The 21,601-nt window shown below is 34.6% G+C and overlaps 2 protein-coding genes across 13 annotated transcripts in view; one reads left to right on the top strand and one right to left on the bottom strand.

Moving 5' to 3' along the window:
- On the bottom strand, positions 1–20,398 carry LOC106067052 (transmembrane protein 144-like). Of its 9 annotated transcripts, none has more exons than XM_056037607.1 (11): positions 20,314–20,398; positions 8,325–8,650; positions 7,718–7,837; positions 7,163–7,262; positions 6,588–6,780; positions 6,301–6,399; positions 5,863–5,963; positions 4,494–4,591; positions 3,485–3,579; positions 3,174–3,353; positions 1–2,403 (listed from the first exon to the last, which is right to left on the bottom strand). In XM_056037607.1, the coding sequence occupies exons 2-11, from the start codon at positions 8,509–8,511 to the stop codon at positions 2,323–2,325; spliced, it is 1,254 nt and encodes a 417-aa protein (XP_055893582.1). In that variant the 5' UTR covers positions 8,512–8,650; positions 20,314–20,398; the 3' UTR covers positions 1–2,322. The 9 variants fall into 9 exon arrangements, with proteins under 9 accessions (XP_055893582.1, XP_055893584.1, XP_055893588.1 ...); XM_056037609.1 differs by having other exon boundaries at positions 20,371–20,389; XM_056037613.1 differs by lacking the exon at positions 20,314–20,398 and adding an exon at positions 20,168–20,187.
- Positions 20,095–21,601, top strand: part of LOC106059050 (torsin-1A-like) — a 13,339-nt gene continuing 11,832 nt past the window's right edge. The window contains exon 1 of one of the 4 annotated variants that reach the window (XM_056037618.1): positions 20,095–20,236. The gene's annotated coding sequence lies outside the window, so the exon portion shown is untranslated. Of the gene's footprint in view, positions 20,237–20,472; positions 20,492–20,529; positions 20,712–21,601 lie in introns of those variants that run through there. The other 3 variants (XM_056037619.1, XM_056037616.1, XM_056037615.1) reach the window with 3 other exon arrangements.

Consider the following 21,601-nt stretch of genomic DNA (forward strand, 5'->3'; position numbering starts at 1 on the left):
GTCAATCAAACTGGATTTTAATTCATGACATTTTTAACAAGATGAAACAACATACTATTGTTCAGTCCAATGTGGACCTTCAAAACAGGCAAAAACTTGGAGAGTAAAATAAGAGTCAAAACCTAGAGTGAAATATAAAAGTCTACTGCATGAATTGATATTGTTCATTTCAAAATGATACAGTCTTCAGTCTAACATTTTCAATACATTAGGGGTACAAGATAACTTGAATAACTAGAAAATCAAACTTTAAAAGGGATTATAGAAATGACAAAGGATAGTCAAAATAGGCATTAAAAAACAACAAACAAAGCAAAACAAAAAATTAACAAGTGAAAGACTTCAAAAAAAGATTTCTAAAAAGAGGACCTGTCCTAAACCATTAATTGATCAAACAAATATGTCCATTTATGTTTTACAATTTCATGTATATGCTAACATAAAAATGCACAAAATAATATCAGTACAACTGTGTACACATTTCCTTAAAAACTCACAAGATATTTACAAATTAAAAACAAATATTTAAAAATTAAAATTCTACTATTATATAAGTCTAAAATATTTTTTTTTTTTTTACAAATATAATAAACAAAAAGAAATGTATACTAGCTTAAAGTACAAACAGAAATAGCACTGACCTGTATATAAACTAAGTTTAGACAAAGGATAGTATCATTATCAAGACATTGATTCCTACTAGCCAGGTACATTTAGAAACCAAAAGCTGCTGAAAAGAGTCTTGGGAATATCAGAGGTTTTAAATATCACTGATGAAGCTTGATAATTTTTTTTTTCTAAATATACACACAAAGATATGTACATTATTTATTTACATAGCAGTTTTTGAAGAATATCAAACACTCAATGAAATATTTATACAAACTAACAGAAATCCAAATATGAAAATTAAAAGAACATTTTGTTCAACTATATACAAAAAACAGACACATGGGGAATGAAATGATGCCAGACACACACACACACATACATAGAGAATGAAATTATGCCAGACACACACACACACATACATACATAAAGATTAAATGATGCCAGGCACACATATATATATATAAAGAATGAAATGATGCCAGACACACACACACACATACATACATAAAGATTAAATGATGCCAGGCACACATATATATATATATAAAGAATGAAATGATGCCAGACACACACACACACATACATAAAAAATGGAATGATGCCAGGTACGCAATGAAAAAAGATATTTGGCAAAGAAAAAGGAGAATTCCCTTTTTCAGATGGTTTAAAGTTCATCTGTTTAAATGGCTGACAGTCAACAAGGGTGTCATGTGGCCAGCACAACAACCAACTGTCTTTACTTTCCCCAACTCAAGGGCGCCCTAAAAATCCTGAAATTCGAAAGTCCCAGTTTTATCGAAATTCAAACCTAGGACCTCTAGGTTCAGAAGCCCTATTATTTTCACATATATTTAGTGACAATATCTACAAATGTGAAGAGACTGTGTGTAAATAAAAGCATTTTCTATGGAATGTAGACGAGAACATTGTCAACAAAACATTTTAACACCCGAATCTCAAGAAAACGAGAACCCATTTGAAAATGTAAACACACTACATTTACACAGTGTACATGAGCATAAAATTAAACTTTCAAATTTGAGGGATATACAGGAATACAGCATATGGTACCATTATAATAATCTTAAAATGAAAAAAAAAAATAATTTTTTTTTTAAAAAAGAACAAGAATTTTCTAAAAATTAAAAACTTTTCAGCAAGTTGGTCTGAATGGGGGCAAGATTTTGAATTGCCTTGAATATACTTAGAATTTTCATGGACTCAGTACAGCAGAGTCTTTGTAGCCAAATAAAGTAGAGCACCCTTTCTACATCATGTAATACAAAGACAATGAATCAGCATCTATTCAGTAGATAAAGGCAGTCCAATGTAAATAAAAATATTCTCTGCTATAATGCTGAGTACACTTGTACCAGTAAAAAGAAATCCTGATTATTACATTTTCAAACCCTGTTTATCAATACAAAACATTTATTTTCAAAATTGAAAAGAAAAAAGCCTTGTATTAATGTTTAAGGGAGATATATATGCAAAACCACATTGAATCCCTGATACAATTTTCACTCAGTTAAAAAAATTAGCTGTTTATCAATACGAAAACTCTTGAAAATAAAAAGGAAAAAGCCCCATTTATTAATGTATAAGGGAGATATATATATATATGCAAAATCACATTGAATCCCTGATACAATTTTCACTCATTTAAAAATTTAGCTTGGCAAACTTTGATACAGCTAAAATGTATTTCTTTTATCTTGACAGACCAGCAAGGATAACTCCAGTTGCCATAACACAGAAAGCAAGGACTAAAATCAAAATGTTGCGAACACCCTAAAAAAAAAAAAAACAAAAATTATGCATTACTTTACACTGTAGATCTTTATGCATTACTATACACTCTAGATGTTTAGGCATTACTTTACACTGTAGATCTTTATGCATTATTCTACAGTCAAGATGTTTATGCAACCTAAAACCCTTTAGATGTTTATGCATTACTTTACACTCATGATGATTATGCATTTATGCAGAATGACTACTTGATTGGTAGCAGGGGTGGGTTGGAGAGGTAGAAAATAAAAGCTTGAAGGTCACTTCAGGTAACATCTGTGACCTCCTTGTGAAAAAGAGCGCTTTTATGTGACACAAAATTTATTTGTTCAGCAGTTGTTGCCAAAAGTAGCTCTTTTATTATTTATTATTTTCTGTTATAATTCCAGCATTTTAATATGCTACAGCATGCAATCTTCCTGGCTTTATGACTTTATCATTACACCTATTGTCAAAATATTCTGTAAATGTGTGTGGGAAGCGTGGACGAGAGGCTAAGTACGCTTGAACTTGGCTTGGCTACCTATGAAGATGCTCGAGGTTGGACTCGAGTAGAATTGTGTTTACTGAGCACCTAAAGACAGCACGGAAAACCTTCTCCCAGATACCCCATTTACCCTGCCCCCCAACCCACTGGTCCACAAATGAGATTGGCCCATAGCGCTCTGAGCATGCTATAAGCATGAAAGCAGCGCTATTTAAAAGCTACAATTTTATTTCACCCAGCTGTAAAAAAAAAAAACCTTGTAATAATTGTAAGAGCTATTTACCTTGACCTCATGAAAGACTAGAACACCCCAGAACAATGAAGCGATGGCGCACGGGGCAGTGGAGACGATAGGGAAGGAAATGGCTTCCGAGAGTTCAGCGTTGGCAATGAACCAGCAAGTGGTAGCTATGCCCCACATGATGCCAGACACTATACCAGGGAGTATGACACTAGGGTAGACCTGCAGAACAAAGTTTACATAACATCTTATAAGATACATACAGCAAAAAGTAATTGATACACACTGAAATAGTACTTTTAGCTCAATTCATAATCAGACAAAAATATGGTAAAAAAAAAATGTATACTAGCCTTGGGTTTGTTCTTCTGAAAAGCACAATAGAGGAAAAAGTAAACAGAGCTTGCAGCATAGATGCCAACAAACTGGGCAAATGTGTAGTCTAAGTCTGAAATAAGAGAAACACTCAGATAAACCTAAGAAAAACATAGATTCCAACAAACATGTAGTCTGAAATAAAAGAAGCGCACTCATATAAACCTAGGAAAAACATAGATGCCAACAAACTGGGCAAATGTGTAGTCTAAGTCTGAAATAAGAGAAGCACTCAGATAAACCTAAGAAAAACATAGATTCCAACAAACATGTAGTCTGAAATAAAAGAAGCGCACTCATATAAACCTAGGAAAAACATAGATGCCAACAAACTGGGCAAATGTGTAGTCTAAGTCTGAAATAAAAGAAACACTCAGATAAACCTAGGAAATACTGCTATTTGCAAAAGCAACCATTGGGATAGCTTTGAGACAAAACAGAGTCTGCAAAGTCTTATTAAATACAACACTCTTGCTACATCTTTCAACTCTCAAATGTCTCAATGGGTATTCAAAAAATGTTTAGCAAAAAAAAAAAAAACAAACAACAACACTATTTTAAATGAACTGTCAGTGATAGTGACTTATTTCCAATAATCACCTTACAATGTAATTGCATTAAAGGTATTTAAAAAAATTAAATTAGTAAAACTATGTATAATAGTGTGTTTTTTTTAAATTAAGGTTTTTAAAATTTTGTATTTACTGCTTTAAACATTAGCTCAATTTTCACCTAGAAGACTTATATAATGATGTTATAATGTGTTTACTTGAAAGCAACTATAGGCACTTGTATCAATTAGTTTGTTCTGACAAATACTTTAAAAACAATTATCCATCATAAACAAAACAATGAAATACATTTTCCTGAAAAAACTTTCTTGTTAATTAGATATTCCTAAAATAAGTATGGATTCAATGGACCATTCCTCAGTTTCTCATTTTTTTCTTAAATAAGTGTTGTACAAGATAGATTGTAAGGACTTACCATTTTGACTGGCACCACTGTAATGTTCCTTGACATAGATGGAAGGTGTGAAATTGATGCCGTACATAATGCCGGAGAAGACCGACAGGACTGTGCCACTAAAAAACATAAACACATACTGACACATCCCCAAAGCATGACATAAATCACTATCAGACCTGCCTACCAAAAAAAGTCCAAATGCGTAACACTTACGGTCAAAATGCGTATTTTGGCACCAGAATGCGCAACACTTACGTGATCCTCTATTTTGTCATATATATATATATATATATAATATTAGATGTCATGATTAGATCTACAATCTAAATCTAGATCAATAGAGATGATATCTAGACTAGATCTGGATCTATGTCTATATAATGGATATAATCTACTCTAGATCTGGGCTCAAAAGTGTTACCGGTGCCGTGGATCCGCTAGATCCAAACTTTCGTAGGCCTACCTTCATACTTGATCTATTCTATACTAAGACTAAGAATCTAGTCTAGATCTAGAGTAGATGGTAGTAGATGTTATCGATCTAGATCTAGTCAATCTAAATTCTAAATCATACTAGATCTAGATCTATAACTAGTTTGTAGGGTAATGTAGAGAATCATAACGTAATGACTAGCTAGACTCGAGCTAGATCTATTTCTGTATAACAAGTTATCTAGATTCTAGAATCCAGATCTAGATCTAGACTAGATATCTACAGTGTCACTCAATGTGTTTTGAATCGATAGCTCTTCGATTTTTTTTTCTATACAAATGAATACGAGAATCAGGAATGCACCAACATAATTAATTTCTACTCATGAACTTACAAAAAAAAAAAAAAAAAGGCACGTTGGTGTATCAGCTAACTGACGGTACCAACCTGGTACCAGCCCGCCACTCCATCACTCTCTCGTTCTTCATTTCTAGACATCTAATTGCTATTAAGTACCAATCAACGTATAGATCTGGGCACATTGTGTTCACCCCACCTTTTCTGTTTCGCCCCTCTCCCCACAGGTGGGCTTAGCGTGACCTCCGTGACCGCTTGTAAGCTAGTCTAGAGAGGAGAACAAAAAAAGCATACGAAATGCGTAACGCGACGGGTTAAATGCGTATTTGCGTACTGGCGGTCATTTTTGGGAGATTTTGCGTAACGAATACGCATTTTGCGTAACGGTAGGCAGGTCTGCACTATTCATGTGACGATCAAGTCACTTAACACAAACCTAATTTCCTTTAAAAAAAAGAGAGTTAAAACTATAATTTTTCTAAAACTTATACAAGGGTTTTAACACTTAAACCAAGGGAAATAAGAAAGGGGATTGTTAAAATGTATAGACAGAGTGAAAAAAGATGAAGGTATAAACATTTCAAATTCAAATCTTACATTATTCTTTTCCTCATTGGAGAAAAGTTCTCAATGAATATTTTGTCATCCGCAGCTTCCCCTGATGATTTGTTGGCTTTCAACTTGTCTTTAGCTTGCTGCTTTAGATGTAAAATGAAATGTCATTTTTGTAAGATTAATATACTCCAAATGTGTGAATAAAAACTCATGAGATACTAGGTTGAAGCTAAAGGATATAAATAGCTCTTGTTTACTAGTTACAATATTTATTTTACTCTAAATGCTCCCAAGGTCATGGAATCACAAATAATGATTGTTTTCAAAAATAAATAGTAACTAAAACAATGATTTATAATAATGACTTATACAAGATTGATGAATGATAGCATTTTTACATGTAAGTTTACACAATCCAATTCTTATAAAAAAAAAAGAATTAACAAAATTGTTCAAGGGAATTAAGCGTGATTTACTAACGAGAGAACTGTTGTAGACGAGTATATCTCCATTTCTTGAGTTGCCATTAGTTGAAGTGGTATACGAATTTCTTGGCGGCTTACTATTAATAGAACCACCCTGGAATAAGCATACCATTAAAACAATGAAAATATGGGCATGAAAATTACATCCTTATTGATAAACAAAGGGACCTAAGAATTGTAAATAATCCGTAGGGGGTGTCAACTCCCTTTGATTGTTATTTTGAAAAGATATAAAAAGAAAGCCCTACTCATGTATTGAAATTCTGTGGTTGGGGTACTTACAGATTTAATCAGTGGTGCTTCTTCGTCTGTTGTGTTTTCTTCCACATCTACTATAACCTCCATGTCAGTTTTAGCACTGACCTCATTTTTCACCAGCACGTACAGCAGGATGCTGCAGAACGCCAAGCCCACGCCAAAATAGTTCATGAACGGCTTGCTGACTTCATTGGGTGTAGTATCGAACCAGCCAAACCTGGACAATAGTGAACAATATGAACATGTCAGTACAAGGATGTGAAATGTTCATTAAAAACAACTCTTTAGGGTAAGGAAAACAAAGATTTCCCTTTTCAGACCTTGTGATCCATAGGGCAAATGATGTCTGTTTCTGTGGCCCACTTCACAAGAGTGTCATGTGGCCAACACAATGACCACCTGCCTTTACTTTTCCCCAAATAATGTCAGCTACCCATTACAGCCGGGTCAACATAGAGGCTCCCTAACGATCCCAAAATTAAAAATCCAGATCTTCACCAGGATTTGAACCCAGGACTCCTTGGTACAGAAGAGAAGCGCTTTCCCCTCAGCCACCATGATTAAAAATATAAAAGCTAATAAGTTCAGCAGGGTCTTACCTTCCACTTGCCCAGCCAGTGACCAGTCCAAAGGTTCCCCAGATGCTCATCCCTAGACCCAAGCCAATTGTTTTAACTATTGGAACAACACAAAGGTTTCCTAGAGAATGAAAATAATGCATCCATTAAATAAAGACACAAAGTAATCCATCAAATAGAGAAACAAACTAAATTTGTTTAACGTATTGATTAAGTAACCTTTTAGGCTCCAGTCTCAATTATTTATGACAGTGTTTCCCAAAGTGGGGTACACGTACCCCCAGGGGTACAAGAAGACTTTTATTATTAAGACTATAAACTATGCTGATTTTTTTAAAAATACTCATTTATTATGTTCTGTTAATAAATAAAAATGTGGTGGTGGTGAGGGTACTCAGCATTACAAAAATTATAAAAGGGGTACAGGTAGGTCAAAAGTTTGGGAAACACTGGTTTATGACATATTTAAGACTTCTAAAGAATACTGACAACACTAAGCTCTATGCTAGTGAGATTACACTTACGGTTTTGCAGTGGCTTGGGAAAACGCAATAAATCAAAAGTAGAATGTCTCACCTGTCGTCCATATAGCTCCACCCATCATGACGATCGGGTGAAATGAAGATTGACGAATGATCTGTACAACTATACCGACCACAAATACACCGCTGCAGAGAATCCATTGGAAGAACATACCTTTCAAACAAAAGATTTAAATAAATCACATTGTACGGCAAATAGTAATGCTAATAAAATTATGGCGAGAGAGCATAAAGGAAGGGTCTCGGATAGCAGGTTTCTATGCTAAACAAAACAGCAGCAGAAAGAAGGGTGAAAATGCAATGAAGCCTGGTGATAACATATGCCCAACCAGCGACCCCAGTGGTGTGTCAAGGATTGGCGTCTTTAGTCACACAAGAAGTTGCAAAGGGAAAATATCTTGAGACGTAAAATGCCACAGAGAGAAAATTTGAGCAAAACTAAAACAGGGTAATATAGAAGGGTATTTTATTATTTATTCATTAACAGAAAACCAATAATAAACCAATGATAAAATTGTTATAGCAGTATCTCAATTTACTTTTAAAAATTACATGAAATATTACAAGATTTAAAAAAGAACAACACTAACCATCAAGGTGTGGTAACCAAATTTTAAAAAGTCCAAGGCCAAGAGACTTACCGTCACCAGTGTAAAACTTTTTAATGGGAACAAAGTTACTGCCATACATGATGACTGCAATAAAGGCGCAGATGTATCCGACAAACACTGGATAAGGCGGTTCTGGAGGTCCGACAGTTGTGTTTGTAACGGTTGTGTGAGTCGTGAAGTTTGTTGCATCAGTTGTGACAGATGTAAAGATATCCATTTTTTTTTCTGATCTCAAATGTTGAATGTCCAGGGAAAATTGCTAGATAATTAGTTCTTGTGGTCCTTGTTGTTATTAACAATCACACAAGCAGAATTTTGTACTAAATTTTTGCAATAAAATATAGATGCAGTATAGTCTGAAATAAAAAAAAAAAAGACTTTCAATTAGACTCTATAGATGCAACAACACAATTTTACAGTCATCAAAGTGTTTTGTTTTGATTACATATCCTTACTGTTCACTAGTAAGCCCAATATAACTTGACTAATTCCTAAAAAAATAACTCTTTCTCTCTTAATTAATGATGCCAAGGTTGATTTGACCCCATTGAATTAAATTAATTTTTGGTTTTATAAACGTGTGTATATGTTATATAAAAAGAGGATTCATTCTATAATTCTATATCAAAAGTAACATTTTCTGATTACAAAGAAAAATTTTACTGAAATTTAATCATAACACGGGTAGAATATACAAATGTGAAAACGGAACAATTCTGTCAGAACATGGAAAATAATTATAGAGATAAAGAGTTATTAAAAAGTTGCAAGAGTTAAAATTCAAGAAACAAAATAAAATAAAACTTCTCGTGAAGAGCCTAACCCTAACAAAAACACTTACTTTATTAATAAGTACTTAATTGTTTTGCGTCTCCAAAAGAAAAAAATATATTAAAAAAACAAAAAACAAAAAAAACTAAGTCTCTAAATGATCTAAGCTGGATGTTGCAGAACTAAACTGTCCGGTGGCTACCCTGCTCAAACAACTGGTCAAGTAAGGCCAGAGGCAGGGGGTGATATACTGGAGGCCAAACAATTGCGCAACATTGGTCACCTGCCTGATAACCAACCCCAATGTAAATAAAAGTCACGACCACAAGGACAGTATATCAAGGGGATTAACCTTGTTTGATAATAATCTCACACACACCTCCAAACCCACCCACTTTTACCCTGGTAGCTTATCTCAAGGGGAGATCATTGTCTTTGTCTACTTGCCTCATTGTCTTCAGGACAAAAAAGGCAAACACGCAAAAGAGAAAGTAAAATTTATATTAGTGCACTACAAAGTTCTAGTAAAACATGTATAGAAAACACTGAAGCACTAAAAACTGGAACCATTTTAACATTTGAAAAGAAACATTTTTTTCTTTTTCAAGTCAATGAAAAATGAACTCCTAACACAAGAAGGAGTGATGCAAGACTATTATTATAAATCCACCCTAAGGTCAAAGGTGATGCAACTTTGTTTTGTTAACAGTAGCAACTGCAATAAATGGGAACAGCACAGTGAAAAGGCTAAAGGGACTCAAACCAGGTGGAAAATTTCATAGAAAGAGGAAATTCCATAATAAAAAGTAAAAATAAATGTCAAACGAAACTTGATGACATCCCAGTAACTACTGTTAATCTAGATATTTGTTTGGATGCATGCCTCACAGGTTTAGATTTTGATTTTAAGGCACACTGGTCAAGGTTAGTAGCACTTTTCCATGACAAAATTTTAGGAGATTTTAGGAGTTTTTAGGAGCGCTACGAACCCTGACTGGTACAATTCAGGCCATGTTATAAAGTAGGAAATATTTAGGCTAACATATTATCCCGATATGTTTAAGTACCATGATGACAACAATGTGTTCATTGATCAGACTATGCATTTCTGGTGTTCTAATTTCATACAGTTCTCTCATTACAACAGTTTCTGAACACTCAAACAATACCATGAAGCCGGAGATTATTTAAAGTATAAATTCAAAATTAAAATCCTTTCAAAATAAATTTTAAAAATTTATTCTAGAACTTGGAATCACTATGATAATTTGTACTGTGGCATTTTACGTCTCGAGAGACGATCTTTTCCCTTTGCAACTTCTTGTGTGACTAAAGAGGCCAATCCTTGATACACAGCTGCGATCGCAGGTTGGGCATATATAATCACCAGGTGCCGTTGCATTTTCACCCTTCTTTCTGCTTCTGTTGTGTATGACATCTGCAATCTGTGACCCTTCCTTTATGCTCTCTCTCCATGTGGATCTGTCCAGTGCCACATCTTCCCAGTTGCCAGTATCAATTTTGAAGAGCTTCATGTCGCGTTTGCATACATCCGTATAACGTAAAAGTGGGCGACCAGCGGCTCTCCTGCCTTCTATTAGATCGCCATACAAAATGTCCTGTGGAAGTCGACCTACTGGCATTCTACGAACGTGGCCAAGCCAGCCAAGGCGTCTGCTGCTGATAACAGAGCGGATGTCCTGGCATCTTGCTCTTTGTAGCACTTCCTCATTGGTTATCTTATCTTGCCACCTTATTTTAAAGATTTGCCTTAGGCATCGGAGGTGGAAGACATTCAGCTTTTTTTCCTGCCATGAGTATTTTGGTTGACCATGTTTCACTTCCGTACAGCAAGGTGCTCAACACACAGGTCCGGTAGACTAGGGCTTTAGTACTGCTAGTCAGCAATATGTTGTCCCAGACTCTTTTCTGCAACCGTGACATGGTGGCCATTGCCTTGGCTATCCTGTTGTTTATGTCTTTATCCAGTAGAGTGTTGTTGGATATGATGGATCCAAGGTAACAAAAGTGATCAACAATTTCTAGTGGTTGGCCATTAATGCTTACTTGAGGTGCAGTGTTTGTGTTTTGGACAAGTATCTTAGTCTTGCTTTGACTGATGTTTAAGCCGAACTTCTGGCAAGCAGCAGATTATTCAATCTAAAAATAAACTAGTGCAAGAACTGCTTTAAGTTACCTGACAGATATATTTCGTAAGATATGGTGACTGTCACTGAGTTCAGTAAGTAATAAAAGTTAAATATTTAGGCTAGCAGGAGAGTTGATATCAGGGAGTGTAGAAAGAAAGGAATGATATATATTCTAAAGATACAGTGACAGCCTTTACACAGAGTGCTATTAAGTAAAAAAAAAAAGTAATATAATTCCGCTTTCAGACCTTGTGGTCTATATAGGGCAGATGATTCTGTGGCCTACAGTTAACAAGGGTGTCAGGGCCAGCACAATGACTAATCGCCTTTACTTTTCCCAAAATTAGAGCTGGGAGGATTCAAGAGATCCCAAAATTAAAAATCCCAGTAGTGAACATTTTCTTCTTACTGATAAAATAAAAATAACAGAATGTGTAATGTATATCGAAGTTTGAATCTAAAGCATGAAATCATAATGTAATAATTGAAGAACTTTTTGAGGTGACTATATTCTAGAATAAATAAATATATAAAAATAGTATATGTGTATCTAGTCTTCTAGTGAGAATGAAATAATCAATTATTTTATAAATATTTTATATTATGCTGGTATTCAATCATAAACTGGCTGGAAATATTAGTACTAGATTTTCTTTTCTTTGGGCTATATATAACTTTTTAACTCAAGAGGATTATTTTCTTTATTCCAAACCTCCCCCCCCCCCAAAAAAAAAAAAGACTAAGGTCAAAGTGAGTCAAGGTTGCAGATCTGACCTCTTTTAATTATGTACTACACTGTGACAATGACCTCAGCCATTGATAACATTCCTCATCAAAGGCTGGCCAACAAGATTAAACCTTAAAGCTGCCGACTATCACAAAGTGAAAACTTATCAGACATCAGATGATAACGGGACCAAATCGACTGAGCTCCAATACGTTTGAACATAGCATTGGTCTTTGTTTAGTAGTTAGTAGATGCGCATATCTGGTCTGTGTGAGTGTGTTTACGGAGGGGGGGGGGGACTACTTAATGATAGAGAAGGAAGCCTTTGAAGGCTATGAGAAATCTGGATTGATTGACCTGATTTCAACAAGAAGAAGGTCATTAGTCATTAAAATCTTGTTCAAGGCCAATAGTACTGTACTCTAAATGCACCTGATTTGAGCTGTCGAACTACAATTTTAACAAACAAAAGTCATCAACATATGAACGCATCATTTCAAAAACTTGAAAGATGACTGTGTTTGGAATTAAGCTGAAGAGTAATGACAGGACATAAAACATTTGAAATTCTTTGCACAAAATGCATTCTATTTGATCTAATATGACATCAAACAACTCAGGACAGCTATTACAAACCTCAAACATAATGCAAAAAACAACTCAGGACAGCTATTACAAACCTCAAACATAATGCAAAAAACAACTCAGGACAGCTATTACAAACCTCAAACATAATGCAAAAAACAACTCAGGACAGCTATTACAAACCTCAAACATAATGCAAAAAACAACTCAGGACAGCTATTACAAACCTCAAACATAATGCAAAAAAAAAGATACCAGCACACATGTAAATAAAAGGAAAAACTGAAAAGGCTGATCTAGAGCCTGACGACAATGAAAGGAGTAGGCAGTTGGAAATATCTATCTCGAAGAGATGAAGAAAGTGACCAAGAGAAGTATAAAACGGACAAGTTCTCTCCCACACTTCAGGAAAAATGATGCTTATCACATGACGTCCTGAAACAATCAACAAGTAATTTTTTGCCAAAAATTATGTTTCTGAACAGGTCATAACTTGTGGAATGACAGCTGTGTGGTTACGCGCTTGGCCTCCAAAGCCTAGAGTCTCAGGTTCAAATCTTGGTAAAGACTTGGTTTTTGAATTATGGGATTTTTAAGGGCGCCCCTGAGTCCACCCAACTCTAAAGGGTACCTGACTTAAAGTTGGGGAAAGTAAAGGCGGTTGGTCATTGTGCTGGACAAGACACCGTGCTCGTTAACCGTTGGCCTAATAAACAGATGACTTTCACATCCCATGCCCTATAGATCCTAAGGTCTGAAAGGGAGACTATTTTGTTCAAACAAGTTCATTAGGTCCCCTTTCATTTTTCATCACTAAAGTATTCACAAGAAACAATGTTTCAAACAAATCTAAACCACAATTTCAAGGTGCCCAATTGTTTTTTTGCTGGGGTTTTTTTTTTTCAAATTTTAATTTAGATACTGTGGTGAATGATTTCATAATTTGGAAAGCAATTTAACTATAATAGTAATAAAAGATATCTTTAAATAAAAATATTTTTTAAACCAAAAGAAATACAGAACAAATTTAAAATTCTTTAACTATAAAATGATAACTCTCTTTAGAGAAATATTTGAAAGCACTGACTAAAATGGAAAAACAAATTGTAAATGCTTCTATAAATATTTACTGAAGAATCAGAGCATTAGAATTCAAATCATTGCAAAGAAATATTAAGAACAATGAAATAGTCAAACAAATGTCCTGGAGTAGATCAACGCAAATAAATAGATTGAAGACTTACATGTTTGATCACAGCAGAGAAATCAAGCACACATTTATGTATTAAATCAAAGCAATAGGTGACAGGACACTGTACATCTAAAATACTTTTTCTAATCTAAATTCTAAATGAACATCACCTAGAATGAGTTTATCATTGAGCCATACACTAGCAACTTATCAAGGAATTTTATCTCCTTTTTAAATCATAGGGACACTGGTTTTTAAACCCACTGCATCTTACTAGAATATAAAAACTGATGTAAACATCATAAACAATGGATTTTAATGAGCAAAAGTGTAGTAATTTTTGTAAGACAAGGATATAAAATACAATTAAAATACTTCAATGAAATGTGGACTTTGCTGTTATGTACACATGATGTAGGAGGTGTGGAGACTGAGGGGTTAAGTGCTTGGGCTCTGAGCCCAGGGTCCTGGAATCAAATTCTAGTAAAAACTGTGTTTTTTTAATTTCTGGATTTTTAGGGTGCCTCTGAGTCCACCTAGCTCGAACGAGTACCTGACATTAGTTGGGGAAATACTAACACAGAGAAATAGGAAAAACAACCAAAAAAAGCAAAGGACTCAGATCCAACTTACTGACGAACTAGCCCTAAAACACCACCTACCCAATAACAGAGAAAAAATTACCAGATTTTCAAACATTACACCCGGACTAAACTACAAACAACCAACCATCAAAACACATTTACTAAATAACACCTTAACAAAAGAATCAAATCCACTGGAGCTCAAAGTAGGCACGCTTGAAACAATTGAACGCTATAAAAAAACAGCTATCCATATTTATACAGACGGATCGGCTTTCAAAGCCACCATCAATGTTGGTCTTGGTGCCTTCCTGGTCTTCCCTAAAAATAAACACTTTGAGATAAGCGCACCCTGTGGCGATTACTGCTCAAACTTCCAAGCGAAATTGAGGCAATTACCATAGCACTACAGACAGTGGAAAACAAATTATATGAAGGAGTGCAACCACCATCAGATATAGTTGTCTTTACAGACTCCCAATCTACTCGGCAAGCACTTAACAGCAGCACCTCAAAGAGAGTTGACAACACTCATTGTGATAATCCATCAGATGATATCAAAATTAAATATCAATATCACACTACAGTGGATCCCTGGACACATTGGCATCATGGGAAATGAAAAGGCAGATAAGCTATCAAAGGCAGGTTCATCTATGGAACAACCAGATAGACCTGTTAACTACCTCACGCTAAGGTCAATGTTAGTCAACAATCACAAGGAGGAGTGGCTCAACCAATGGGCATCAGGAAACACAGGCAGAGCCATGTACAAAGAAATGACTACGCCTAACAAACTGGACAGTATTAACTTCCTCCCCCGCAGTAAACAATCTACAATTTTCCAACTAAGAACAGGACACACTCCACTATTAAATTACCACCTGAACAAAATAAACTCCACACAACTTCCCTTTTGCAGACACTGCGCCCACCACTTTGAAACTATAAACCAGATTCCTCTTTGAATGCCCCTCCCTAATCCACCTTAGGCAGACCCTACTTCCAGTACAGTGTACAGCCCAACAAAACCAACACCCTGTACAACAGTGCTGAACAACTGAAGAAAACAGCACACTTTTTTTCCTTGACACAGTCTGCAAAAGAGCTCACAGCTCAGCAGCAATAAAGCTGGCTAGAAGAAGAAGAAGAAGTTGGGGAAAAGTAAAAGCGGTTGGTTGTTGTGCTGGTCACATGACACCCTCGTTAACTGTGGGCCACAGAAACAGATGGACTTTACATAATCTGCCCTATAGACCACAAGGTCAGAAAGGGGAATTTTACTTTACATCTGCTATGTTAGACTAGAGTTTCTTCAAAATTTCTTTGTTGTTTAAATTTAGAGAGACCTATACTATATATTGTAACTAACTAGATATACAATATTATACAAGTCTATATTCTTTATTACTCTATAATTTATATAATGAATCTAATGATAAAGTCTACTATTTACTATTTGTAGATCTATAGTAAAGTTACTCTATAGTGATAGATCTAGATAGATCTTAAAAACTATTCTAGACTTATAGATAATACTATTAATAATAATAGTATTTTTATACTATTTATAGAATATTTTATATAGATCTAGACTAGATTTACAATAATTCTAGATAATCATTATTATTATTTAAAGATTATTATCATCAAAATGTAAATCTATGATCTAAATCTAGAACTACTGTAGACTAGTAACTAGATCTAGATCCAGACAGAACCTAGGGCAGTAGCCTAGGGTGACCTAGGCCTAGGGATTGTGGCTTAATGGCTAAAAATGAGTAAAATTCATAAAACTATAATTTTATAGATCTAGATATAATTTTTTGTAAATTAAAAACTTATATCATGTTAGTAATTAAAATTATTATTAATTATATTTATAAAATATAAATAAATAAATCTCTAGATTCTAGTCTAGAAATTTATATTTTAGACTTAGACCTAGATCTAGTATACCTAGACTAGCTCTTAGCTAGTAGTAGTAGATCTAGTATAAATTCATAATTACTCGACCGAATGTATAATTAGATAACATAATATTAATAGATAAATAGATATAGATCTAGATAAATCTAAATGGAGTTTTCAATGCTGTACAGTCTTACTGTCACACAACTCCAGCCAGGCCAATGTGTAAAATTTAAAACCACACTCTGTCTGTACTATAACTATAGTTAGCGTCTGGTCAGTGTTACGTAAAATACTTAAATAGGTTAGTCAGCTGACCTCACATGGTCAGAATTAGAATACTATTGTTGTAATATTGTGTCAAGGCTAATTCCTAAGCCTAAGCCTAAACTAAACTCAAGCCATGGTCGGACCATTCCATTATTGTTGGCATTGACCATTGTTACACTTACGGTATTAGTATACGACACTAGAAACGCTAAATTAGGTTTCTCTTATATTTTCAGAATATGCAGAAAAAAATGCAGATTACAAATATGTAATTTGATTTCCTCGGAGATAAATAGTTTTTAAAATATATATTTTATATTTTTTAAGTTTTATTTCTTACTACCATATATTGTCATTGGAAATACGCCATTTTGGTTTTAAGGCTTAGTACTAGACTATCTCCCTTGAATTACTTGCCAACTTTTTTCTGTTGCTGTTTTGTCTTTCTTTCTAGCAGCTATTAGATCTAATATTAAAATTCATTTAAAATGCAAACAATCTTTTGTACTTTGAAAAATAACTAAAAATCGAAAATTAAAATCATGTAGTTAAAGTAATAACAACAGACAAAAAAATTAATAGAAAAATAAAAAAAATAACTCTAAGCCTAACAAAATATCTTTTATTGGCAAAATAAAAGTAATTAAATAAATAGATACCGGTACCCTGACTTTAAATACATGAAAATAATGGACATAAAAATTGTTATTTAATGATGAAATTAATGACATGCAAAAGAAAAATGTGGTATCTTTTAAAAAATGGGTATATTTCTATGTATTTTTATGTAATAAAATACAAAGGCAAGAAAAAAAATCAAATAGCCAAATAGATCTAATCTGAATATATTGTAAGATGAAATATTAATCAACACTTAAAAATTTAGGCTAAATCATCATACTCCAAGCAGTGGATTTGGCAAAAAAAAAACGGTTACATGTGGCCTCTTGTGGTACAACCACATCAAAGTGATTACCATTTGTATGCAATAGTGTTATGTTGCAGCATATATGGTTGTCTGTGTGAGATAGTATGTATGTGTTTGCATCATGAAATAAAGGTTTTAATAATAGCCATGAGTATTTGGTTTTGTTGTGGTTTGGTGAGAATGTATAGATGTCTCTTTGCAGTAGTGTAGCAGCTGCAAGCATTTCTGCAGATTTGTCCCATGTTTTTTCATCAGCTCCATATGCTGCTGTTAAAAAAAAATATGGTAGCTATAAGTACAAGTTCTTTATCCTTCTCTTATTATGTACGGTAACTTATAATCATATTGAATGAAAAACAATGCACAATATAAGAACAAGCAATATCTACAACAAGGTAGAGAAAGTAATGATAGGCTTGAAGAGTGGAAGGGAACTGCTTTTATAACAGATTCGGGAAATGTTACAATGGCATCACAGTTAGTAACCTTGTGATTGGCTCCAAATAGGGATGGGGCGATGAAAATCAAAGGCTTTATCAAATCTCTTTAATGAGATGAAAGAGCTTCAAGATAAAAATACTATGTCACTACTTCTGTGGACCAAATAGGGGAGGGGGACTAGACTCTATGACAATCAGAGTGTATTTGTCATACATAACTACTTCTTGATGTAACTACTTATAGACTGCCGGCCAACACGATATGATCCAACCACGGGAGTTTTTGTCGTACATAACTATCTGTACAAGCTGGCCGACATTATAGGATACAACCAAGAGAGTTTTGATCGTGACATGGTTTATGTTGCATCACGTTTCAGTCTTAGTCTCATCCGACTAGACCTCAGTTGAACTGCATGTCGGTGAAACGAACCGACAAAGAAAGCGAAGAAGGATAAATTTTGACCAAGTAAAACACCGTACCTTGCCCTTCTCCCTTTATGAGCATACCAGCGATCCTAGCAGTAGATGACCTAATATGACCACGGCGCCGGCGAAGCTCCGAGCAGGGGAAGGTGATTACATCACACCTAGTTCTGCCGTAAAGACAAAGATCGCGTGTGTCGGCCGGCGCAGCGAAGCTCCGAACAGGGGAAGGTGATTACATCACACCTAGTTCTGCCGTAAAGACAAAGATCGCGTGTGTCGGCCGGCGCAGCGAAGCTCCGAACAGGGGAAGGTGATTACATCACACCTAGTTCTGCCGTAAAGACAAAGATCGCGTGTGTCGGCCGGCGCAGCGAAGCTCCGAACAGGGGAAGGTGATTACATCACACCTAGTTCTGCCGTAAAGACAAAGATCGCGTGTGACGGCCGGCGCAGCTAGGGTTTAAAGGTACGTAAGAATAAATGGAGACAATCGCCACCTGTACGGTACGGCGGGAGAGAAAAACTTGATTTGGACTCCGTAACGGAATGTAATACATGGGCGCTAGTGGATCCATGTGAAGAGAAGGGTTGGTAGGTGGAGTCGCTACCCCCCCCCCACACACAACTACACATCTTAAACAAATTTAGTGTAATAGGTGAGGAGTTTTTTTTTTTTAATGAACTCCGAAAGTAAAGATGCATAAATTATCTAAATAGTAGTGTATATGCTTCTTACCTGTTTCTTTATACATTGGCTTTTGTTCCCCACTCTACGCAAAGTAAATTTCAGATTGTGAAACATGATAGTTTAACAGGTGCTACGTAACGTTTAACAAAGACGTTCGTGATCTAGTTACACTCGACCTATCCTCCCTCCAAGAGAAGTGGAGCCAGATGTAGTGGTAAGAGTTATAAACACAGACATTAGTCCTATCTGATCATAAAACACACGCCAAAAAATCTCTGGTAGACAGTAGACTCCACTCAGAAGACCTTACGGCGAAAGAGAAAGGGACACTGATCTGTGTCAGCTTCATAAAATTCTTTCTCTTCGTGGTGTGATTTTACGAAAATAGAGAGCGCTCAAAATTCGTTAGAAATGTATAGATCTAACTGTAGTCTTAATCATCAACAGATAAACATAAAAGTATTATTTCTTATAGTAATAAGTTTCCCGTACTAGATCTACATCATTTATTGTCATTGCTCTAAAAAGATCACTAAGTCATAATGCATAATTTTGTTCAAAAAAAATAAAAATTAAACATAACATGTATATATAGATGCGTGTTTCATTTCATTTAATTCATGCATATTTGTTTTTTTTATTTTATCATTATTTCGCTTTGCTTGGTGAGTTAATATATTAATTATAGATCTAATTGTTAACATATATTTTTTAATTAATAATTTCATAAGTAGAAAAAAAGAAGAAACAACAAGTTCATCAATTTATTAATAACATTTTATTTAGACCTTCATTTCAGTAAATACACTTAAAAAATCATAAGTTGACAGCATAAGAACAAAAACTCTCTTTAAAAAAAGTTATTGAAAGTGATCACAATAAGGGAGATAAATATTGTTAACAAACAACACGGTGGTCGGCAAAGGTATCTGCGTATCTAAACTATTACCGATACTATCACTACCTAGATCTAAGTCTAACTCTAGACTCACATAAGACGTCTAAGACTAGATTCGACTAGACTCACTAGATCTAAATCTAGATCTATACCTACACCTTTCGTTACTTGGCCTTAGCCCGGGCCTTAGGCTTGACTTGTAATAATAATAGTATACGATTGGGTCACCCGTCCAAGGGCAAGGCTATATACTCTATATACATAATATAGTATAAATAATAAACTATAAATAAAACTAACATAGATATGATCATGATCTACCCCAATCTTAATTATGATTATCGTTGAATCCACCGTCACCGAGTCAAGGTAGATCGAATCTAAATACGACTAGATCTATTTATAATAGATTAAACGATGGACATGAGAGATCTAGATCTACATACCTACAACTATATTATATCTAGAGTAGGTTCTAATGGCAACAAACGGACAACGCCCACCTAAAGTAGATCTAAAATCTAAATCTAGATCTAGAGTCTAGATATCTAGAATGATATCAGTCATTCAGTGGGTTGATAAGAAAAAGAGCAAAACCACAATTATCAACATTGGGCAGTCTAAGTAAACAAAACAATTAATAGTCATAAAAACATGGACTTTTAAGAAAGAAACGAAATATTTTAATACTTGGAACTTAGTACTCAAACAGTGCAAGATCTACTCATCAAAAGTTCTAAAAGATCTCCCCTGGGAACCTAGTAATAGTATAATATAGAATATAGATCCTAGATATAGATGTACTAGATCTAATCTAGCCAATGGTACTAATCTACATCTCTAGGTAGGACCAGTGCAATGTGAATGATCATGTTCATGATGTTCGATGACAGAATTTTATGAATTTAAGTCAGTCATTGGTTAATATGCATGACAAATGCATAACGCGTAGGACGTAATCATCTTCTTTTTTGAAGTAACGTCTGTATTATATAAGATAAGATGTCATGTGTTTGAGAATCATGATTAAAAATCATTATTCTTATTCATGATTGATAGTGATACTTGATACCATACACTTCATACTACAGTCAGTACAGTGACAGTCACTTACAAGTTACACTACACTCTACAGTGATACTGATACTGATACTTATTAAATTACTTACTAGCTAGATTCTAGATCTACGTATCTTAGTCTTAGGAAGTTAGTCTAGTACTAGTACTAGTAGATCTACTACTGAAGTCAAGATTGACTAGACTTAGAAGTCATCTAAGTCTAAGAAAAAAATAAAAAGATAATAGATAGAAGAGCCTAGATCATACTAGATGATCAACTTACTCAGTTGACTTGATTCAGCCACTGTATCTAGAATCTAGATCTATCAGTTATCAGACTATCACTGTTAAGTGACTGTTTTTTTTTATGTGACAGTATCTGAGTAGTATGCACCGGTATGGGGTACTGGCACCTTTTTCAATGGTGGGAAAAACACTACTTTTGTTGTATTTTAACGTTTGTTTAGGCCTATAGTGGTATAGTATAGATGATAGATCTATAATCTATATATACTAGATATTGACTATATGATCTCTAGAGTCTAGAGATAATAAGATATAGACTCTTTGACTCTCTATTATACTACTATGTTAGTTTTTATTGATTTGTCTAGAGATCAGGCATGTCAAACTCATTAAGGTGTATGGGCCACTTATGAAACTTATATGATCTGA

Source organism: Biomphalaria glabrata, chromosome 8, assembly GCF_947242115.1.
Source record: "Biomphalaria glabrata chromosome 8, xgBioGlab47.1, whole genome shotgun sequence".
Lineage (NCBI taxonomy): Eukaryota > Metazoa > Mollusca > Gastropoda > Planorbidae > Biomphalaria > Biomphalaria glabrata.